General features: G+C 52.0%; 1 protein-coding gene across 2 annotated transcripts in view; it reads right to left on the bottom strand.

Annotated features, from left to right (window-relative positions):
* CREB3L1 (cAMP responsive element binding protein 3 like 1) overlaps window positions 1-12,892 on the bottom strand; it is a 36,504-nt gene extending 23,612 nt beyond the window's left edge. The window contains exon 1 of one of the 2 annotated variants that reach the window (XM_066251391.1): window positions 12,319-12,892. In XM_066251391.1, the coding sequence (XP_066107488.1) occupies window positions 12,319-12,420 (102 nt within the window). In that variant the 5' untranslated portion in view covers window positions 12,421-12,892. The remainder of the gene's footprint in view (window positions 1-12,318) is intronic. The other variant, XM_066251390.1, reaches the window with a different exon arrangement.
* Between the last annotated feature and the right edge of the window lie 2,902 nt (window positions 12,893-15,794).

The raw sequence follows: 15,794 nt of genomic DNA, 5'->3' as shown, positions 1-15,794 counted from the left end.
CTTAAGCATTTGCTCAGTATTTACTAAGTACCTATTGTGTGCCAGCCCTGTGGATACAGAAGTGGACAAAGCCCAATTCCTGCTCTCAAAAAACTTTCTCCCTCGTGGTGTGACTAGTCCACTTATGAAGGTAGTCCCAAGGTTTGAACTCTGCTCTGTCTCCAGAGCATTCTCCACCTTGCATCAAGGGGGATCTTCAACCCAATTACGACCGTGGGACTCCCCTGCTTAATATCCCTTGAAGACTCCCTGAGGCCCTTAGGATAGTTTCCCAGTTCTTTTGTGTAGCTTGAAATGATCCAGCCAGGTTGCCTCTAAACTATGTCTTGCTCTGTTCAATTCTCATCTATATATCTCCAAAGCCTAGCACAGTCCTAGCACCTGTTAGCTACTTAGATGCTTGCTGAGTGACTGAGTGACTGAATCAGTGGGTGAATGAAGGAATGTGCCAGTGAGCTAACGGACTGAGGCCTCTTTTCTGCAGCTGAGCCTCCAGGAATGACTGCCTTGAATTCCGCTCTGATGCCAGCTTGCTCCCGCTCCCAGGCAGAGTTTCCATGTCCCTGGATTCCTTCCCTTGGCTCCTCCCTATTGGGTGTTCTTCCTAAAGGCCTTTTTGTTCTTAAGCCCCAGTCAGACCAGGTACCTGGGGACCACAGCCCCTTATTTAGTGGTGGAAGAGCTGCCCCAGGCTTGGGCCAGGCCAAAGAGTATAAACAGAGCCCAGGGGCCAACCCACGGAGCTGCTCTCCCCGGCGCCTGGCCAGCTGGAAGGCCCTCTTCGCTGGAACCTGCCACCAGCTCTGGCTGGAATTCCCTTGGCCTCTTCCCTCTCCTCTGTGCACTCAGCATTCGGCCTTTGGCTTCCTCAGCGTCCCGGCCTGTCTGAGTTGTCCTCAGGTTTTATTTTTGGAAGAAGCTGCATTCTCTCTCCTTATTTACTCCCTTTCTTCAGGGAAGGTGTGGGACCCCTGGGCTCGGCTGGGGATCAGGCTGTGGCCCCAGCTCCTGGGGTCTGGACCTCTCTGAGGCTCCAAGGGAGGGGACCTTCAAAGACTCCTGACCCATCTAATGCTTCACAGCCAGATGCCTCTGCCCCCTTCCCCACCCAGTGTGTGACTAATGCCTCCCCTGCCCTTCTTGAAGAGCCCTGCGGTAGCCAAGGGGACTCATTACAGTTACAGAGCTGACAGAAAGTCTGGCATCAGTAGGTCCATCTCTTATTTGAAGAGACAGTGTAGCTAAATGGTCATGAGCCACGGAGGCAGACAGACCTGGTCCTAATCCTGGCTCTGCTTCCTACTGTGTCGCCTTGGACAAGTCACTTATGTTCTTTGGGCCTCAATCTCAGCTATAAAATATGAGTAATTATATCTGCCCCGCCAGGTTGCTGTGAGGATGAAAGAGCATTTGTAAGAATGTTTATACAGTGCAGGACACACGGAAGGCTCTCACCAAATGTGGCTCTTATTATTACAGAGAGGGAAACTGAGAGCCAAGCAAAGGCGTGGACTTGCCCAGGATCACAGAGCCCGAATCAAGGTAAGCAGGCATTTTCAAAGTCTTTCTGCTGTCACTGTCTCCCTTCCAGGGAGAAGACAGGGGGCTGGCATCAGCCCAAAGGAGGAATCTCTTTGAGTCGCCCCGCATAGGCAAACTGCTGGGTCTTCCGGATCTGCCTGCTGCCACCAGTCCAGGCCCTGCAGGGCAGGCGTTTCTTCCGCTGTCCCAGGCAGGAGCCTCTCTTTCTTGCTCTCGGAGGGCGAGGGGTTGGGGAGGAGACTGAGCACTCAGCCCCAAGGTGGACCCAGGTCAGTGGGATTCTGAGAGGAGGGGGAATGCTGGGTCCTGACATCACAGAGCAGAGAGGCTGGAGCCACAGCCATGTGGGCCAGCTGGGGCCCTTCCAGCACGTCCAGATGTCTCAGGAATGTGCTGAGCTGGGAACTACCTCGCTCTTTCCCTCACCACCCCCAACCCCTCACCCTCTCAGATGCTAGCTCAAGCTCGGCCTTCGCCCCGCCCCTTTCCTCTTACTACCCTTCCTCTTTCATCTCTCCCTCGGAGGGCCTCGTGTCCACTGTCCCTCTGGTACGTTGCTACAGTTCAGCTTCCTCTCAGACTGCTGAGTGGGTCGCTGAAGGCAGGGACTCTTCTTCTGTAGACCCCATGGGCTGACTATGTGGAGAGGGGGCAGATGGGAGCCCGCGCTGATGGGAGGGAAAGTTCTGAGCATACAGTACATGCCAGATCCCAAATGTGGAACTGATTTGCAGGCCTGGGAGAGAAAGGGTTGAAGGCTTTGGGGCGGCAGAGGGCAGGGCTGGGCTTCTTCTCTGGGAAGATGATGAAAGGGGCTCTGGGCATCTTGTCCCAGCTGATGGGTAGGAGGGCCAAGGAGGTGAGGTGCCAGGTTGGGCTGGGCACAGGAGGGCTCAGATCCTTCTGTTCCCCAGGGGCCAATAGGGACACTCTTGGCCTGATACTGGAGGGTCCTGAACTACAAGAGGGGTGGAGGAACTGCATTAATTTCCCAGGATGAGGCCAGGAGGAAGGACATGGCTGAGGCTAGAGCTCTCAGCATGACGAGGACATCCTGTCCTTCTGCAAGGGTGGAGTTGCCTTGGACCTCCCCAGGTCAGCCTGGCCCTAGTGCTGGGGATGTAGGAGCCAGAGGGAACTGGTACTCCTGGCCCAGTGTGAGGGTCACATCAGGGCAGAGGGAGGAAGGGAGAGGAGAGAGGGGTCTGGGGTCAACTGCTGCCTTTGGCTGCTCTGGGTTCAGGAACGGCCTACAATTCTGTTTCCTTTGAGGGAGGGTCTTGCATCATCCAGACAAGCTGACAGCTGGCATCCCCCTAGTGGACTCTAGATCCCCCAGCACTGAGACAGTTCAGAGCTTCTGGGACCACCACTGTGTCTAGCTCAGAACTATTACTGTTCCCTCCTGCCTGCAGATAAAACTCCCAGCTCCTAAGTGCTGCATTCCACTTATCACTGTAGCTGGAGCCACTCGTCTTCGTCTTCCCTCCAGCTAGCTGGGTGACCGCTCCCGGCTCCCAGAACTGCTGTGAGCTCTGTTGTCGCAGGATCTCTGCTTGTACCATTCCTTGTGCCTGGAATGCCTTTGCCCTTTATCTCCTCCTTTCAACTCTTTTTTTTAAAATTAATTAATTTATTTATTTTTTACAGAGATAGAGAGTGAGTCAGAGAGAGGGATAGACAGGAGGGACAGACAGACAAGAACAGAGAGAGATGAGAAGCATCAATCATTAGTTTTTCATTGTGCATTTTAACACCTTAGTTGTTCATTGATTACTTTCTCATACATGCCTTGACCAAAGGCTTTCAGCAGACCGAGTAACCCCTTGCTGGAGCCAGCAACCTTGGGTTCAAGCTGGTGAGCTTTTGCTCAAACCAGATGAGCCCGCGCTCAAGCTGGCGACCTTGGGGTCTCGAACCTGGGTTCTCTGCATCCCAGTCTGACACTCTATCCACTGCGCCACCGCCTGGTCAGGCCCTTTCAACTCTTATCATCCTTTAAGGCCCAATTCAGATGCTCCTTCCTCCAGGAAGCCTTCCTCAACCACCCAGGTGGAAGAGTCCTCTCCCTTGTGTACCACCACAGCACTAATAGACTGTGAGGTCCCTGGCTAATATCATGCCTTGAATTCTAATTGTGCACCATGGGGCCCATCTCTTTTTCTAAACTTTCGCTTTCTTGCAGGTATAATCTAGGATGGAGTTCATCCTTAAACTCTCTGCAGGGCCTCACACAGAGTCGATCACACAGTATGCCTAATGGTAATAATAATAGCAAATGTTTATATCCCAGGAACTGTTTTAGTTCCTCCCATGAATCTATCTCATTAAGCTTCAGGAGATAAAGTAGGTACTATTAGTACCCCCATTTAATGGTTGATAAAACTGAGGCACAAAAAAGTTAAGAAGCTTACCCAGGTTCATTCAGTTAGCAAGAGGTTGAGCCAGGATTTGAAACCAAGCTCTGATAGCAGTGCGTGTGCTCTTATGCACACACAGCAACAGTAGTCGTTGAAGCAATCACTGGTTTCTTGCTGCCTATCCCAACCACAGTACTAGATACAAAATATGGGCCCTCTGGCCCTGGCCGGTTGGCTCAGCGGTAGAGCGTCGGCCTGGCGTGTAGGGGACCCGGGTTCGATTCCCGGCCAGGGCACATAGGAGAAGCGCCCATTTGCTTTTCCACTACCCCCCTCCTTCCTCTCTGTCTCTCTCTTCCCCTCCTGCAGCCGAGGCTCCATTGGAGCAAAGATGGCCCGGGCGCTGGGGATGGCTCTGTGGCCTCTGCCTCAGGCGCTAGAGTGGCTCTGGTTGTAACATGGTGACGCCCCGGAGGGGCAGAGCATCGCCCCCTGGTGGGCAGAGTGCTGCCCCTGGTGGGCGTGCCAGGTGGATCCCGGTCGGGAGCATGCGGGAGTCTGTCTGACTGTCTCTCCCCGTTTCCAGCTTATATATATATATGGGCCCTCCACTCCATGCATTGGGTCCTCACAGGAGCCCCAGTATTGTTCATCCCTGGCCACCCCTCTCCTGATGCCCCTAAACACAGAGAACCCTGAGAAGGGGCCTGGCATCTTTTGGCTTTGCCCCAAAGAGCCTTCTAGCTCCAGAGAGGTCAAACACATAAGAAAATAAAATCCCTATGATCGCGGCTCAGCACAGGGTTGGAGAAGACTGGAAATTCCTGCAAGGACTGTCCAGATCTTTCAGGCAATAACAGCAATAATCAGAAAAGCAGCAGCAGCAGCTATAGTTCATAGAGGACATACTGCACACGCCAGGCACTGTGCCACTTTCTACAAGAGCCATCTAACTGAATCCTCATAAGAAGCCTGTGTCCTATGGGCAACCCTACTTTATGGATGAGGAAAATAAGCCGAGAGAGGTGAAGGCACCTGTCAGGCTCACACAGATGACAAATGGCGAGAGCCAGAATTTGCTCCCAGGTCTGGGCAGTGAAAGGCGACCACGCCACCCTGAGGTACAGCTCGGCTCTCCAGGGCTTGTTGAGGTATCTGCCACCTGACATGCGGACTAGCTGTCTGAATGGCTTGTGTCTGGGAGGAGGCACCAGATCTCAGGCTCTTCCTGATCAGAGAGGAGTGGAGGAGGGGTCTACAGCTCACCTCTTCCCCGGACTCATGTGGTGGGAGGGATCAAGACATTCAGAGCTGGGTAGTTTGGAGCCAGATGTCTATTTTGTTACACTTTATAATTCATATACACACATAGCTATTTTTTTATGTGCACAATCATCTGTTTCAGAATAGAAAAGTACATCATGGTACAGTGAAAGGTATGAGGGATTTAGGTTGAGATTGATTCCTTGAATAAATAAATAACATCCATTTTATATAAAAAGAAGTACCATCAAAGCTGGACAAGTGTCTTTTCTCCCATTAGCCACCCACCCACCCATTTATCCATCCATTTCCCTGCCACTCCTTCCTTCCATTTATCCATTTATCCATCCATCTGATAAATAAACATTTCCCGAGAACCTGGTCACTATAGCTATAACTCGGCCACAGATAAAAATAACTGCCTGACACTCCCGGCCCTTAAAGAACTCTTGGTCTAGTTCAGCAATGACGAAGCTCAGGTCCAAGGTCCCACGGTAAACCGGGGAAGTGAGGCGAGGATTGGTGAGGGCAGTCCAGGCAGAGGGGAACCTATGGGCAAAGGCTTGGGCCCGTCTGCCTCCAAAGCAGGTCCCCTCAGTTGGGCTTTGGAACTGCCTCCCGGCTCTCCTCAAGGGCCCGATGAGCCTGCCTTACTCCGCTGCTGTTTTCATTTCTGTTATTCTTTTGGAAAGGGATGAGGCGGACAGCTGCTGCTGTCCAGCTGTTGTGTCGAACCACAGAGCCCAGCCCAGATGTGTCAGATTCTCTGTGATGGGTGAAGTGGCTCCCGGGCCAAGAGCCAAGGGCCAAGGAAGCTGCCGTGAGGGTTCTGTCCCCGGAGAGTCGGGAGAGGAGGCACATTGAAGCTGGTAGCAAGAAAGCCCATTGTTGCCCTATCTGTCAGGTTGGCCTTGTTGGTGACATTGTATCACGGGGATCAGGATCTTTGACAGTCCAAGGAAATCAGCACTTGTGATATATTTTCTCTGATGATCAGAATTCCTGGTCATATCTTGCCTCTCCCATCTTCTCTTGAACCAGATATCCTCACCCTTACCTTCTTCCCAATCCTGGTCAAGGGGCCTGCCACTTACTCTGGCTTCCCCAAGGGGGGAAGTCTGCCCAAGGGGGTTACGTAGTGTTCCAGCCAGAGCAATGCTCATGGTCTTGACTTAACTCCACCCAAATCTTTCCCCTCTATCCTGCCCCTTGGAGCGCTGAGACTTCCAGAAGAACAGCCTGTTCTCCAGCATCTGGAGCTGGTTTCTTGAGGGAGGTTCGAGGGCAAGCCAGGTCCCAGAAAGGGATGCTCTGGGAGGGTGTCAGTACCAAGACTGGCAGGAGGCGCGTGGGACGGGGAGGAAAGACCCAGCAGGCGGTGTTCTTCACCCTCCCCTCTCCTGGCACAGTAGCCAGGCCAGGCCAGACAAAAATAGACCCTCCCAGGGAGTCCTGGGAGCTGCAGAGAGCAAAAATCAGAAAAGTAGCTATTGTTTATAGAGGGTTTACTACATGCCAGGCACTGTGCGAGGCTTTCTACAAGAGTTATCTAATTGAATCCTCATAAGAAACCTGTTGTGCTGCTCTCAGGCAGGCTGGTGGACAGCATCCCAGAGTGAATATGAGGAAAGGGGCTCCTCCTCTTAAAGGCCAGGCAACCTGCTGGCTCTGCTCCTAACACTCTAGGCATCTACAGCGCCCTAAGGTGAGGATGACGGTGGGGCCCCTATAATAGCTGATGTCCCAAACTTTCCTTGCTCTATCTAGAAAGCAAAGTTCAAACCAGTACAAGAGCAAGAGAGAAAATGGTTCTCTCCCTTCCTTGACTCCGTGGGATCCCAGCCCCAAGAACAGAGTTAAGATGTCCTCTCCTTCTTAATTCTCAGTATTTCATCTGTACAGGGCACAATGATGCCTATATATGCTCAATAAAAGAGACACAGCCCCATTCCACCCTGCTGAAATGCCTTCCGGTAATTCCTTTGCCAATAGGGAAGGGGACATTGAGGAGGGAGAGTGTGGAGGTTACCTCCCCTGGGAAACTTTCTATGACTTCCAGCTCATCTGAATGCCCCGCCTCCAGCTCCCAACAACCTCTGTGGGTCCTGGTGTCCCATTGTGCTGTTACTGTCTCTTTCTCTCTCTGTCTCTCCCTAGCTGTGAGTGGCTGGAGGTCACTATGCATAGTGACCAGCCTCTGGCTCTCCTTTCGTGCCCAGCTGTTAAAGGACAGGATATGTGTATTGAGAAACAATTCAACAAATCCCCATCTGGTCCAGGAAAGCCGGAGGGACCTCATAGCAGAGCAGGGTACCACGGCATATTCCTGGGAAAGAGTTTCTCTATCACCCTCAGGTCTGGCCAGGCCAGGACCCTGGGGCCCTTAGGGACCCTTCAGGAGTTATCAGTACACTTCTTGAACACACAGGTCTCTCTTTAAAAAACAAACAAACAAACAAACAAACAAACAAACAACATTCTCCCCCCTTCCCTTACTGGGATTGCCCTGAAGTAATTTTCTCTACAAATACAGTAAATCCTTGAAATAGAACAAAGTCCACCACAGTGGGGCCAAACTTTGGCTTCTGCCCTATGCCTGGGGCCCGTCTCAAATAAAGTATCTCAAGTGTTGATAAAGAAGTTCCTGCTTGGTGCTCCTCCGGAACCTTTTCAGTTTGGTCTGCCGCATGCAGTCAGTTTCGCGGTCTTTACCTTCGAGCTTTTTATGATAGTACAGACCCACTGAAATATATGTTTTTTCATTGATCCTATAATACCACAACTCCACATTTTACATGATTGAAAGTTTTGGACTCAGTTTATTGCCTTACGGTGGAATTTTACTATAGTCAGCACCTATTTTGTGCCATGGTACTGTGCTAGGTTTATGGCAATGGACAAAACTGGCATGGCCTCTGTTCTCATGGAACTTGCTTTGTCACAGAGGAAATGGACAATAAGCCAATAAAGTAACTGCAAACTGAGATAAGGGCTATGAAGAAATCAAATGACTGGCACAGAAAATAATAGGGGGTCCCACTTGAGGTGGCTGGGGAAACTTTTCTAAAAAGGTGACATTTGAACTAAGGAAGATGATCTGGAAAGAACTTAGGGGAAAGCATTCTAGATGTCAGGAATAGCATGTGCAAAGGCCCTGAGGTAGGACTAGAAAAGACTTAGTTTTAAGTTGGTGATTGTGGACCAGGAGTCCCAGAGCAATCTGAACAAGATGAAACTGGGGAAGAGGGAAGCCCTAGAACCAATGCTCAAGACTGAGGCCTATACCACAAGTTGAAATCTGCTGAGGCTCAGTCGGCTCTAGACCATCCTGTACCAGGAGCTACAGGTGTCTGTGCCACACACAGGATGGGGATGGCTGAAGGCAATGTCAACTCCTTGGAAAGCATGGAGAGCCCTTACTAACAGTGCAGGCTGCAGTGCTCTGATGGCTGGGAGTTAGATGAGCTTAAGCACCCTTTTCCCCCCCTCCCTAAAAAATGCAGGGTCTGACCTGGGCCCCCTTCATTCACTTCTCAGTGGTTGGTTGAGGTCTGCTCTGTGCAAGCACAGTACATGGCACTGGGTACAACAGTGAACAAGACAGATAAACTCTTGCCCTCAAGGAACACATATCTCAGTAAGGGAAGCACAGACAAAACAATAACAAAACTCCGCCCCAAATAAATTCAATGTTTTGGAGGAGTGGGTATTTGGGGAGAGCTCCCTTCCTGAGTGGGAGCCCTGAGATTTAGGCTCCTCCATTAGTTTTTCTCCATTAGTTCTTTTCCAGTGGATTCTACTGAGACCAGGGTGCTTTGGCCCTTGGGTCGTCTTTCTTATTGGTGAGAATTTAAAGAGAAACACACATGCGCGCGCGCGCACACACACACACACACACACACACACACATACCCCTCCCCTTTTAATGGCTGTTAAAGGCCCACACACAGACATAGGAACACCCAAACGCACATACTTCTCTAATCTCCCTAAATCCCCCAATGCCGGGGCTGGTGTGGTGGCAGTGGTTTTGTGCTTTCCCATTTAGCTCAGGAGAAGCCAGGCTGGGGGTCTGGGGAGCAATGATCAGGGGTAGCCCCACACCTCCCTTCCCTTGTGCTGGTCCTCGTGATTGGTCTTTCCCACACCTGGCCTCCCCAGCTGCCGGGAGGTAAATGAGTGTGCTGGGCAAACATCCTTAAAGCTTCCTGCTGCTCCCCTTTGAGACAACAGAACTTCTTTTCCTCTTCCTCCTCCTCCTCCTCCCCAGACCCTCCCAGCTGGAGCTTCTCTGAGACCCAAAGCCATTTTTCTCTAGAGAAACCAGAGTCATCCTTTCCCCTTAGCCAGAGGAACAAGGCAAGAAGCACACAGGATGAGTATCTCTATCTGGAGAGAGAACCTGTTCTCCCTCTGGTCCTTTATCCCAGTTTTCTGAGCACCAAACCCTCTCTCCTACCTGCCCAGGGCTGAAAAATCACAGGGTACAGGGAAGAGGGCTCTGGGGTAGACACATCAGGAATGGTGGAAGATGTGGGGAAGAGAAGCCCCTACATCTGGCAGGAAGGGCAGCCCCTTTGAGGGGTGTCTTTGAGTATCACATAGACAAGGCTGCCACAGCATGAAGGTATCTTCACAAAAAAACTAAAGCACTGCTAGCCACCTCCAAGCACACGTGACTTCATTTTTTTGTACTCATTCTCCTGTGTCTGTCCAAGCGAATGTGTGCTTCTTACATGGTAGTGTGCAGGGCGAGCATACTTTTCGCTGTTTGCTTTTTTCACAAAGCAACAGAGCACACAGGCTTTCCATGTTACTTTATGGCCTTTATCTGGATTTTAAAGAAGGATAGTGAATACCCTGCTTTCCATCTTCCAACTGAGAAGCATGCAGACTCCATTCTTTCTCATCCTTAACCCTGGAAACATTTTTCTATCCTCATGCAGAATAAAGGGGGAGCTGGGTGTGGGGTTGGTATGGGATTTCAGGTGGAAGGGTCTTCAGACACTTAAAGAAGGCACCGGAGAGGGCAAGTGACTTGTTCAGTCACACAACAACTCCTACCTGAGTAGTTTCTATTGTTACTCTATCTAGTCTCTGGAGCCAGTTAACTATGGAAATTTACCTGCCAGGCACTGTCCTACATTAATCTTTAATTTTGCCACTAAATATCTACAATAACCCTGTGGTGAAGGTTCTATATTTCCATTTCTCAGATGAGGAAACCAGAGGATAAAAAGTCACTTGTCTGAACTGCCCAGCTGGCTGGTGGCAGAAGCACAGCTAGAACCAAGTTTCCTGATTCCCAGCCCAGGAGTTCCTTCTCTCTCCTCTTAGAAATCCTTTCCTTTCCCCGGCCTCTCCTGGCCTGGCCTAGGACTGAGGTCAAGAGCTTTTCCAGCAGGGCTTTCCCTCCCCAGTCCCAGTGCTGGATACCACTGTCTGATCGTGCCTCCTTTCCTGCGCTGGACCAAGGCCCAGATGAGCAGCTGGGGATGCAAGGCTGAATGGAGCAGCAGGAAGAGGCTGTAGGCGGCAGAGTTCATTCAGAAGAAAGCCCAACTCAGAGCTGCTGAGGACTCTGAGGGAACCTCAGAGGGGAGGCTCTACTATCCCCCTTCGCTACAAGGATACAAACTCCAACAAACCCCCTTCCTCTGACCAGTATCTGTTACCAACTCTCTAGGAGGGGTATGTGGAAGTCTAGATCCCTGCCTGGCGCTTTATTCCTAGGACCTGTGCCAGACTATCCTTAGAAAGACTTGAACCAACTTTTGTCCATTTTACAGGAAAGAAACTGAGGCCTAGGGAGGTGAGCTGGGGGTGTGGCCAAGTTTCACAGCGGGAAACAGAACCAGTAGCAGAGTTAGAACCCAAGTCTCCCCACTACATGTTAAAGCCCTCCGCCTTCCTCCACTTGGCCTCTCAGCCACAGTGTGCTCCCTCTGGCTGGGGCTGGGAGCCTTCCTCAGAGAGCAGGGTGACTTGGTTCTGTTGCCCTAAGGAAGGTCTGGAAGACCTTACACCCATGTCTCCCAGACTCAGGTTCCTGCCCCCTTGGCTGGTTTCCCCACCATCAGTCTAGTGGCCAGGGACAGTTTAGGTGGAAGTCCAAGATGCCCAACCCTTTAAATCTCTATGCACTTGTCTCTTATCTGGCCAAGTTTATCTTAATTCCAGCAGGTAGAAGCTAGGAAGTTGAGACTCCTGAGGTGATCTCTGGGTGTGTGTGTGTGTGTGCGCGCATGTAGGTGTGTATGAAAGACGTGAAGTTCACTGAATGGGGGCATGCTACCAGATTCTCCAAGCTGCCCACATTTTAACCAGGAAGGTTCTTCTGAACCCAAATATTTTTCCTGTTACTGAGCCCATGCCCCTCCTCCACAGCAGTGCCTTTGGGCCGAGCCTGAGAAAGGGAGGGAGAGAGGGAAAAAAAGAGAAGCCACGTTTCCTTTGGGTGGGAGGGGAAGAGAGAAAGGGGAGAAGGACAAGCACAGAGAGAGCCAGAGAAAGTCAGACAGACATGAGGGACAGAGAAACAGACCTAGAGACACAGAGATGGGGAGAGAGCTCCCTCCTTCTGAGAGATCGCCCTGTAGGCTGTGACCAGCTGAACGGCAGGTCCTTCCCTGGGGGCATTTCGTCCCTGAGTTTGGGGCTGCAGAAGCAGTACCACTAAATGTTGGGATCTGGGTCAGAATCTGGTTCCCCCAAGGGGCGTCGGGTCTCTGGCCATTGAACACTCCCGTGTGCGCCTCCCAGCGGAGAACCAGCTGTGGGTCCACTTTGCGCCAATCTGGTCCTGGAATCCCGGGCGGGGGGCAGGACTGGTGTCTTTTGAGTTCGTATCGAAGGATCAGGTGGTCTGGACCGCACGACGTCCCCTTCCCCTAGAAGGCGGACGGAGCCCCCAGGACGGGCGCACACTGGCGCAAGCTCAGAGGCTCGGGTTTAGGCTTGGGGACTGGGGAGCTGTTGAGGGATCTAGTCCCCACATCTCAGAGCTCTCAGCACGTGTCCCTCCCGGGGACCCTGCATCGAGACCACTCCTCCGCGTCTGCCCAGTGCTGTGTAGCCTCGTCCAGGGGGGCCCAGACGAGAGGCGAAGAGGGGTGCGGAGTGGCCGAAGGGGCACGCAGACCCTTCATCTTACCGCATTGTTGAGGAAATCCGACTCGTTCAGATCCCCCAAGTCCAGGAAGCTGGATCCGGGGAACAGTCTGTCGGCCGGGAAGGGCTCCAAGACGGCGTCCATCGTGGCCAGTTCCGGAGACCCCCTTAGGCTGGGCTTCCCCTACTCCAGGGCGGCGACACGCCCGGCCCAGATCTCTGCTTGAGTTCTGGCAGCGAGCGGGGGCAGGTCCGGGGCTAAGCCCCGGGGGAGGGGCGGGCGGAGGCGGCACGGCCCCAGGTAGGGGGCGCAGGGGGCGCTGGGGACCTAGGGTAGCGGCGTGGAGCGGGCTGGGCTCAGGGGCCCCGGGCGCACCGCGGGCATTTAGCCGACTCCTCTTCCTCCTGCTCCTCCGGGGGCACAGCTGGCTTCCATGGGGAGCCCGAGAGTGGGGACGAGGGCTTGAGGAGCCCCCCGAACAGGGTGGGACGCGGGGGCGGGGGAGCTGAGCGCTCCCCCAAGACTGGGTGACTGACGGGCGCTCTGCTCTCTCTGCGTCTCCCTGTGCTTGGCTTCTGTCACTTTCCTCTCTGAAACCGGGAACCCCAGGCTGCTTAGCCCAGCTGGCCGATGCGCCACGCCCCCACATCAATATTCACGATAATTTCATATTAATGAGAAGAGGGAGCGGCCTGAGGAGTCGTCCCTCCTCTTTTAAAGAGACAAGCTAGTCTGCTTTGCCAATCTCTGTTTTCTGATGACTCTCAAAACAGAGGCCTAAAGCAAAATCTTCCTGGAGCCAATAACTGTATTCCTGGAATCTCAGCATCTCTGTAAGGCTTTGCCAACCACTCTTCCATAAGTCCGTGAGGAAGCTGAGTTACTTCCAGTCTTCCAGCCCTTGTGCTAGAACCTGAACCAAATCCAAGTCAAGGAATTCCACATCATGGGCCCCTACACAGATCTCCTAATGGGGAGATTTTTCACGTGTCTTCTCCAGGAAGCCTTCTCTGACCCCCAGGCTGAGGCACTTACCACCACTAGACACACAGGACACCGTGTACTTATCTCCACCGGGGTGAGCTTGGTGTGCTATTGTCATTGTTTGTTCCAGTGTCTATGACCCTAACTGGACTCTGAGATGGCTCGGGGCAAGGACTATATCTCCCTTTCCTGTGTGTGAAAGGGCCAGGTGAACAGCAGAGATGAGGCAAGAGCCCCTCTTCTCATCAATAATCATCAAGTTCCCTGAATGGTTCTGAACAGCAAGAATTTGGAGAACAGTGGCCATGGAGTCTGCCTGAACCGAGATGCTGGCTGTCTGCATGCTCTGTGATCACGGGACAGTCCTGGACCCATTACCTAAGTGGCCCGCTCCAGAGTACAGCTTAATCTCCCGAAAGGGCTGATAAACAGTCACCAGGCACCTGAACAAATGGAGGTGGTTCGGAAAGGCACTCCCTCAGAGGGCTGGGCAGGCTGGTTCCTGGTTAGAAGTCATTAATAGGATTAAGTGTGTCCTTGCTGTCTGTAGCTTTTAATTAGCTCAGGAACCAAAAGGTCTTTAAGAAGCAGAGATGTCATCAGAGCTAAGCCAGGATTTCACTGAAATGGCTCTCCCAGTGCCTGGGTAGGAGAAGGGCACACACCAAGCCTGCAATAGCGATTGTTTGCCTGCCTGGGGGGCGGGGGGCAGACAGGCATGTGGCTTCCCCCCCATCTCATGACCCAGTTGACATAGTTCTGGAGAATGAAGTTCTGACCCTCCAGGCTGTCATATGACTATTAGCTCTCAGGCCTCCTGGAGCGTTCGTTCCTGAGAAGCTGGGAATAGAGCCCATGCTCTGCGGACCAGTTCACTAGCAGTGCAACTCTCTCTCTGAGAAGTTAGGGTGAGCCCAAAAGAAATCAATTTACTCTCAAAAGATTGGCAGGTAGAATTAGGGTGCTGAGACCATGAGTCCTATTCCCAAATGTGTCACATTTGGTCAATGGACGGGGCAATATTCAAACGCCGAGAACATGGCTGATCCTTTTCAGGGAAGTGGAGAGTAGCGTCTGGCTGGGTAGACAAGCCAGTCTGTGGTGAGTGGGCTTGTGCCAGCAGGTGTCTGGATTCCTGGCTCCTGAGCTGGAGTCCCTGCAGGCCCCCAGGAGGAACAAAAGTGCCCCTCTGCCCAAGGTTGGCTAGAAATTGTGCCTGTGTTCCTCTCAGACTGTAATTAGAGACACAGGCACCATTTAAGTGATTGGGGAAGATTATACAGTTTTAGATAAATAGGATTAGAATGTCCTCTCTTTCCTGATTCTTACCCAGGTGAACACCCCAGGGACCATTGAAAATAATCCTGGGGAGACATTCTAGTTCCAGTACCTCCGGTGGAGTCTGAGAGGTGTGATCTTCAAAAAAAGAAATCCTGAGGGTGGAGGTGTGAGGAGGGAGAGGGAAAAGGGGATGGGCAGTGCAGAGCCTGGCATGTAATGGGAGCACGATAACTGTTCTTCTGGGATGAGTGTATGGCAAAGTCCAGTAAAGAGGAGGATTTGTTCACATATTCCACAAATATTATCCAGCACCCATGGTCAGTCCCTAGACCAGACATTGAAGACACAGTGGCGAGTAAGAAGGTAATTCCAGAGCAAATGAAGAAAGCCTGGGGCAGGGGGCAGAGTAGGAACTTTAAGACTATGATTCCAAACAGTGATAAGGATTATGAAGGACATAGAATAGCGTGACATAACCCTGTGGATAAGCAAGGCCCCTCTGAAGACAATACACGTGAGCTGAGAACTGATCGTCGACTGGAATCATTGATGGGGTAAAATGGAGGGAAAAGCATTGAAGGCAGAGGGAACAGCAAGTAGAAGAGAGACAAAGACTGGGAGAGCCCTGCATAAACCCAATATTTACAGTCATACCAAGGCTCGAGGTTCTATCTATCTAAGTACTGAAAAGAATTGTGCCAGTTCAGATGAGAGGGCCCCCCTAAAACCTTCTGTAGCAACACATCCCTTCTATGTTGTCTCTTGAAGGTTTTCTAGGGGAAGAAATTAGACAGCTGAAATTAGGTCTCAAGTCTGGCTTCCGACTCAACAGAGAAGATCTGCTCCCTCTCTGCGGGTACTGGGCTTGGCACACTACCCAGCCCCCCTCAGGCCACTTCTTTACGACTGAAGAGCAGGGGAAGGAAGTCAAGATTGGTTCTGCAAACACCCCCAAACACTCTGGGTCAAGAGAAGAACAGACTGGGGCCCCTCCTGTTATGGGCTCAGGAACATCTGGTTGTTGCTCTCCAGCAGCTGCTCCAGCTGTGAAGCGAAATGCATAGACATCCCAACCCAGGCAGTGACGCACAGGAGAGAAAGGACAGAGATAAGCTTCCTGCCGGTCCCAGACACTGAAGGTCAGGGTGGAGAGACAGACTTCTGCCAGGCTAAGCTGTGAAGCAGGGGTCCCCAAACTTTTTACACAGGGGCCAGTTCACTGTCCCTCAGACTGTTGGAGGGCCACCACATAC

The sequence above is a fragment of the Saccopteryx bilineata genome, chromosome 1 (assembly GCF_036850765.1).
Source record: "Saccopteryx bilineata isolate mSacBil1 chromosome 1, mSacBil1_pri_phased_curated, whole genome shotgun sequence".
Classification (NCBI taxonomy): domain Eukaryota; kingdom Metazoa; phylum Chordata; class Mammalia; order Chiroptera; family Emballonuridae; genus Saccopteryx; species Saccopteryx bilineata.
Note: the sequence above shows the minus strand (reverse complement) of the source record. Positions and strands in the feature narration are given on the sequence as shown.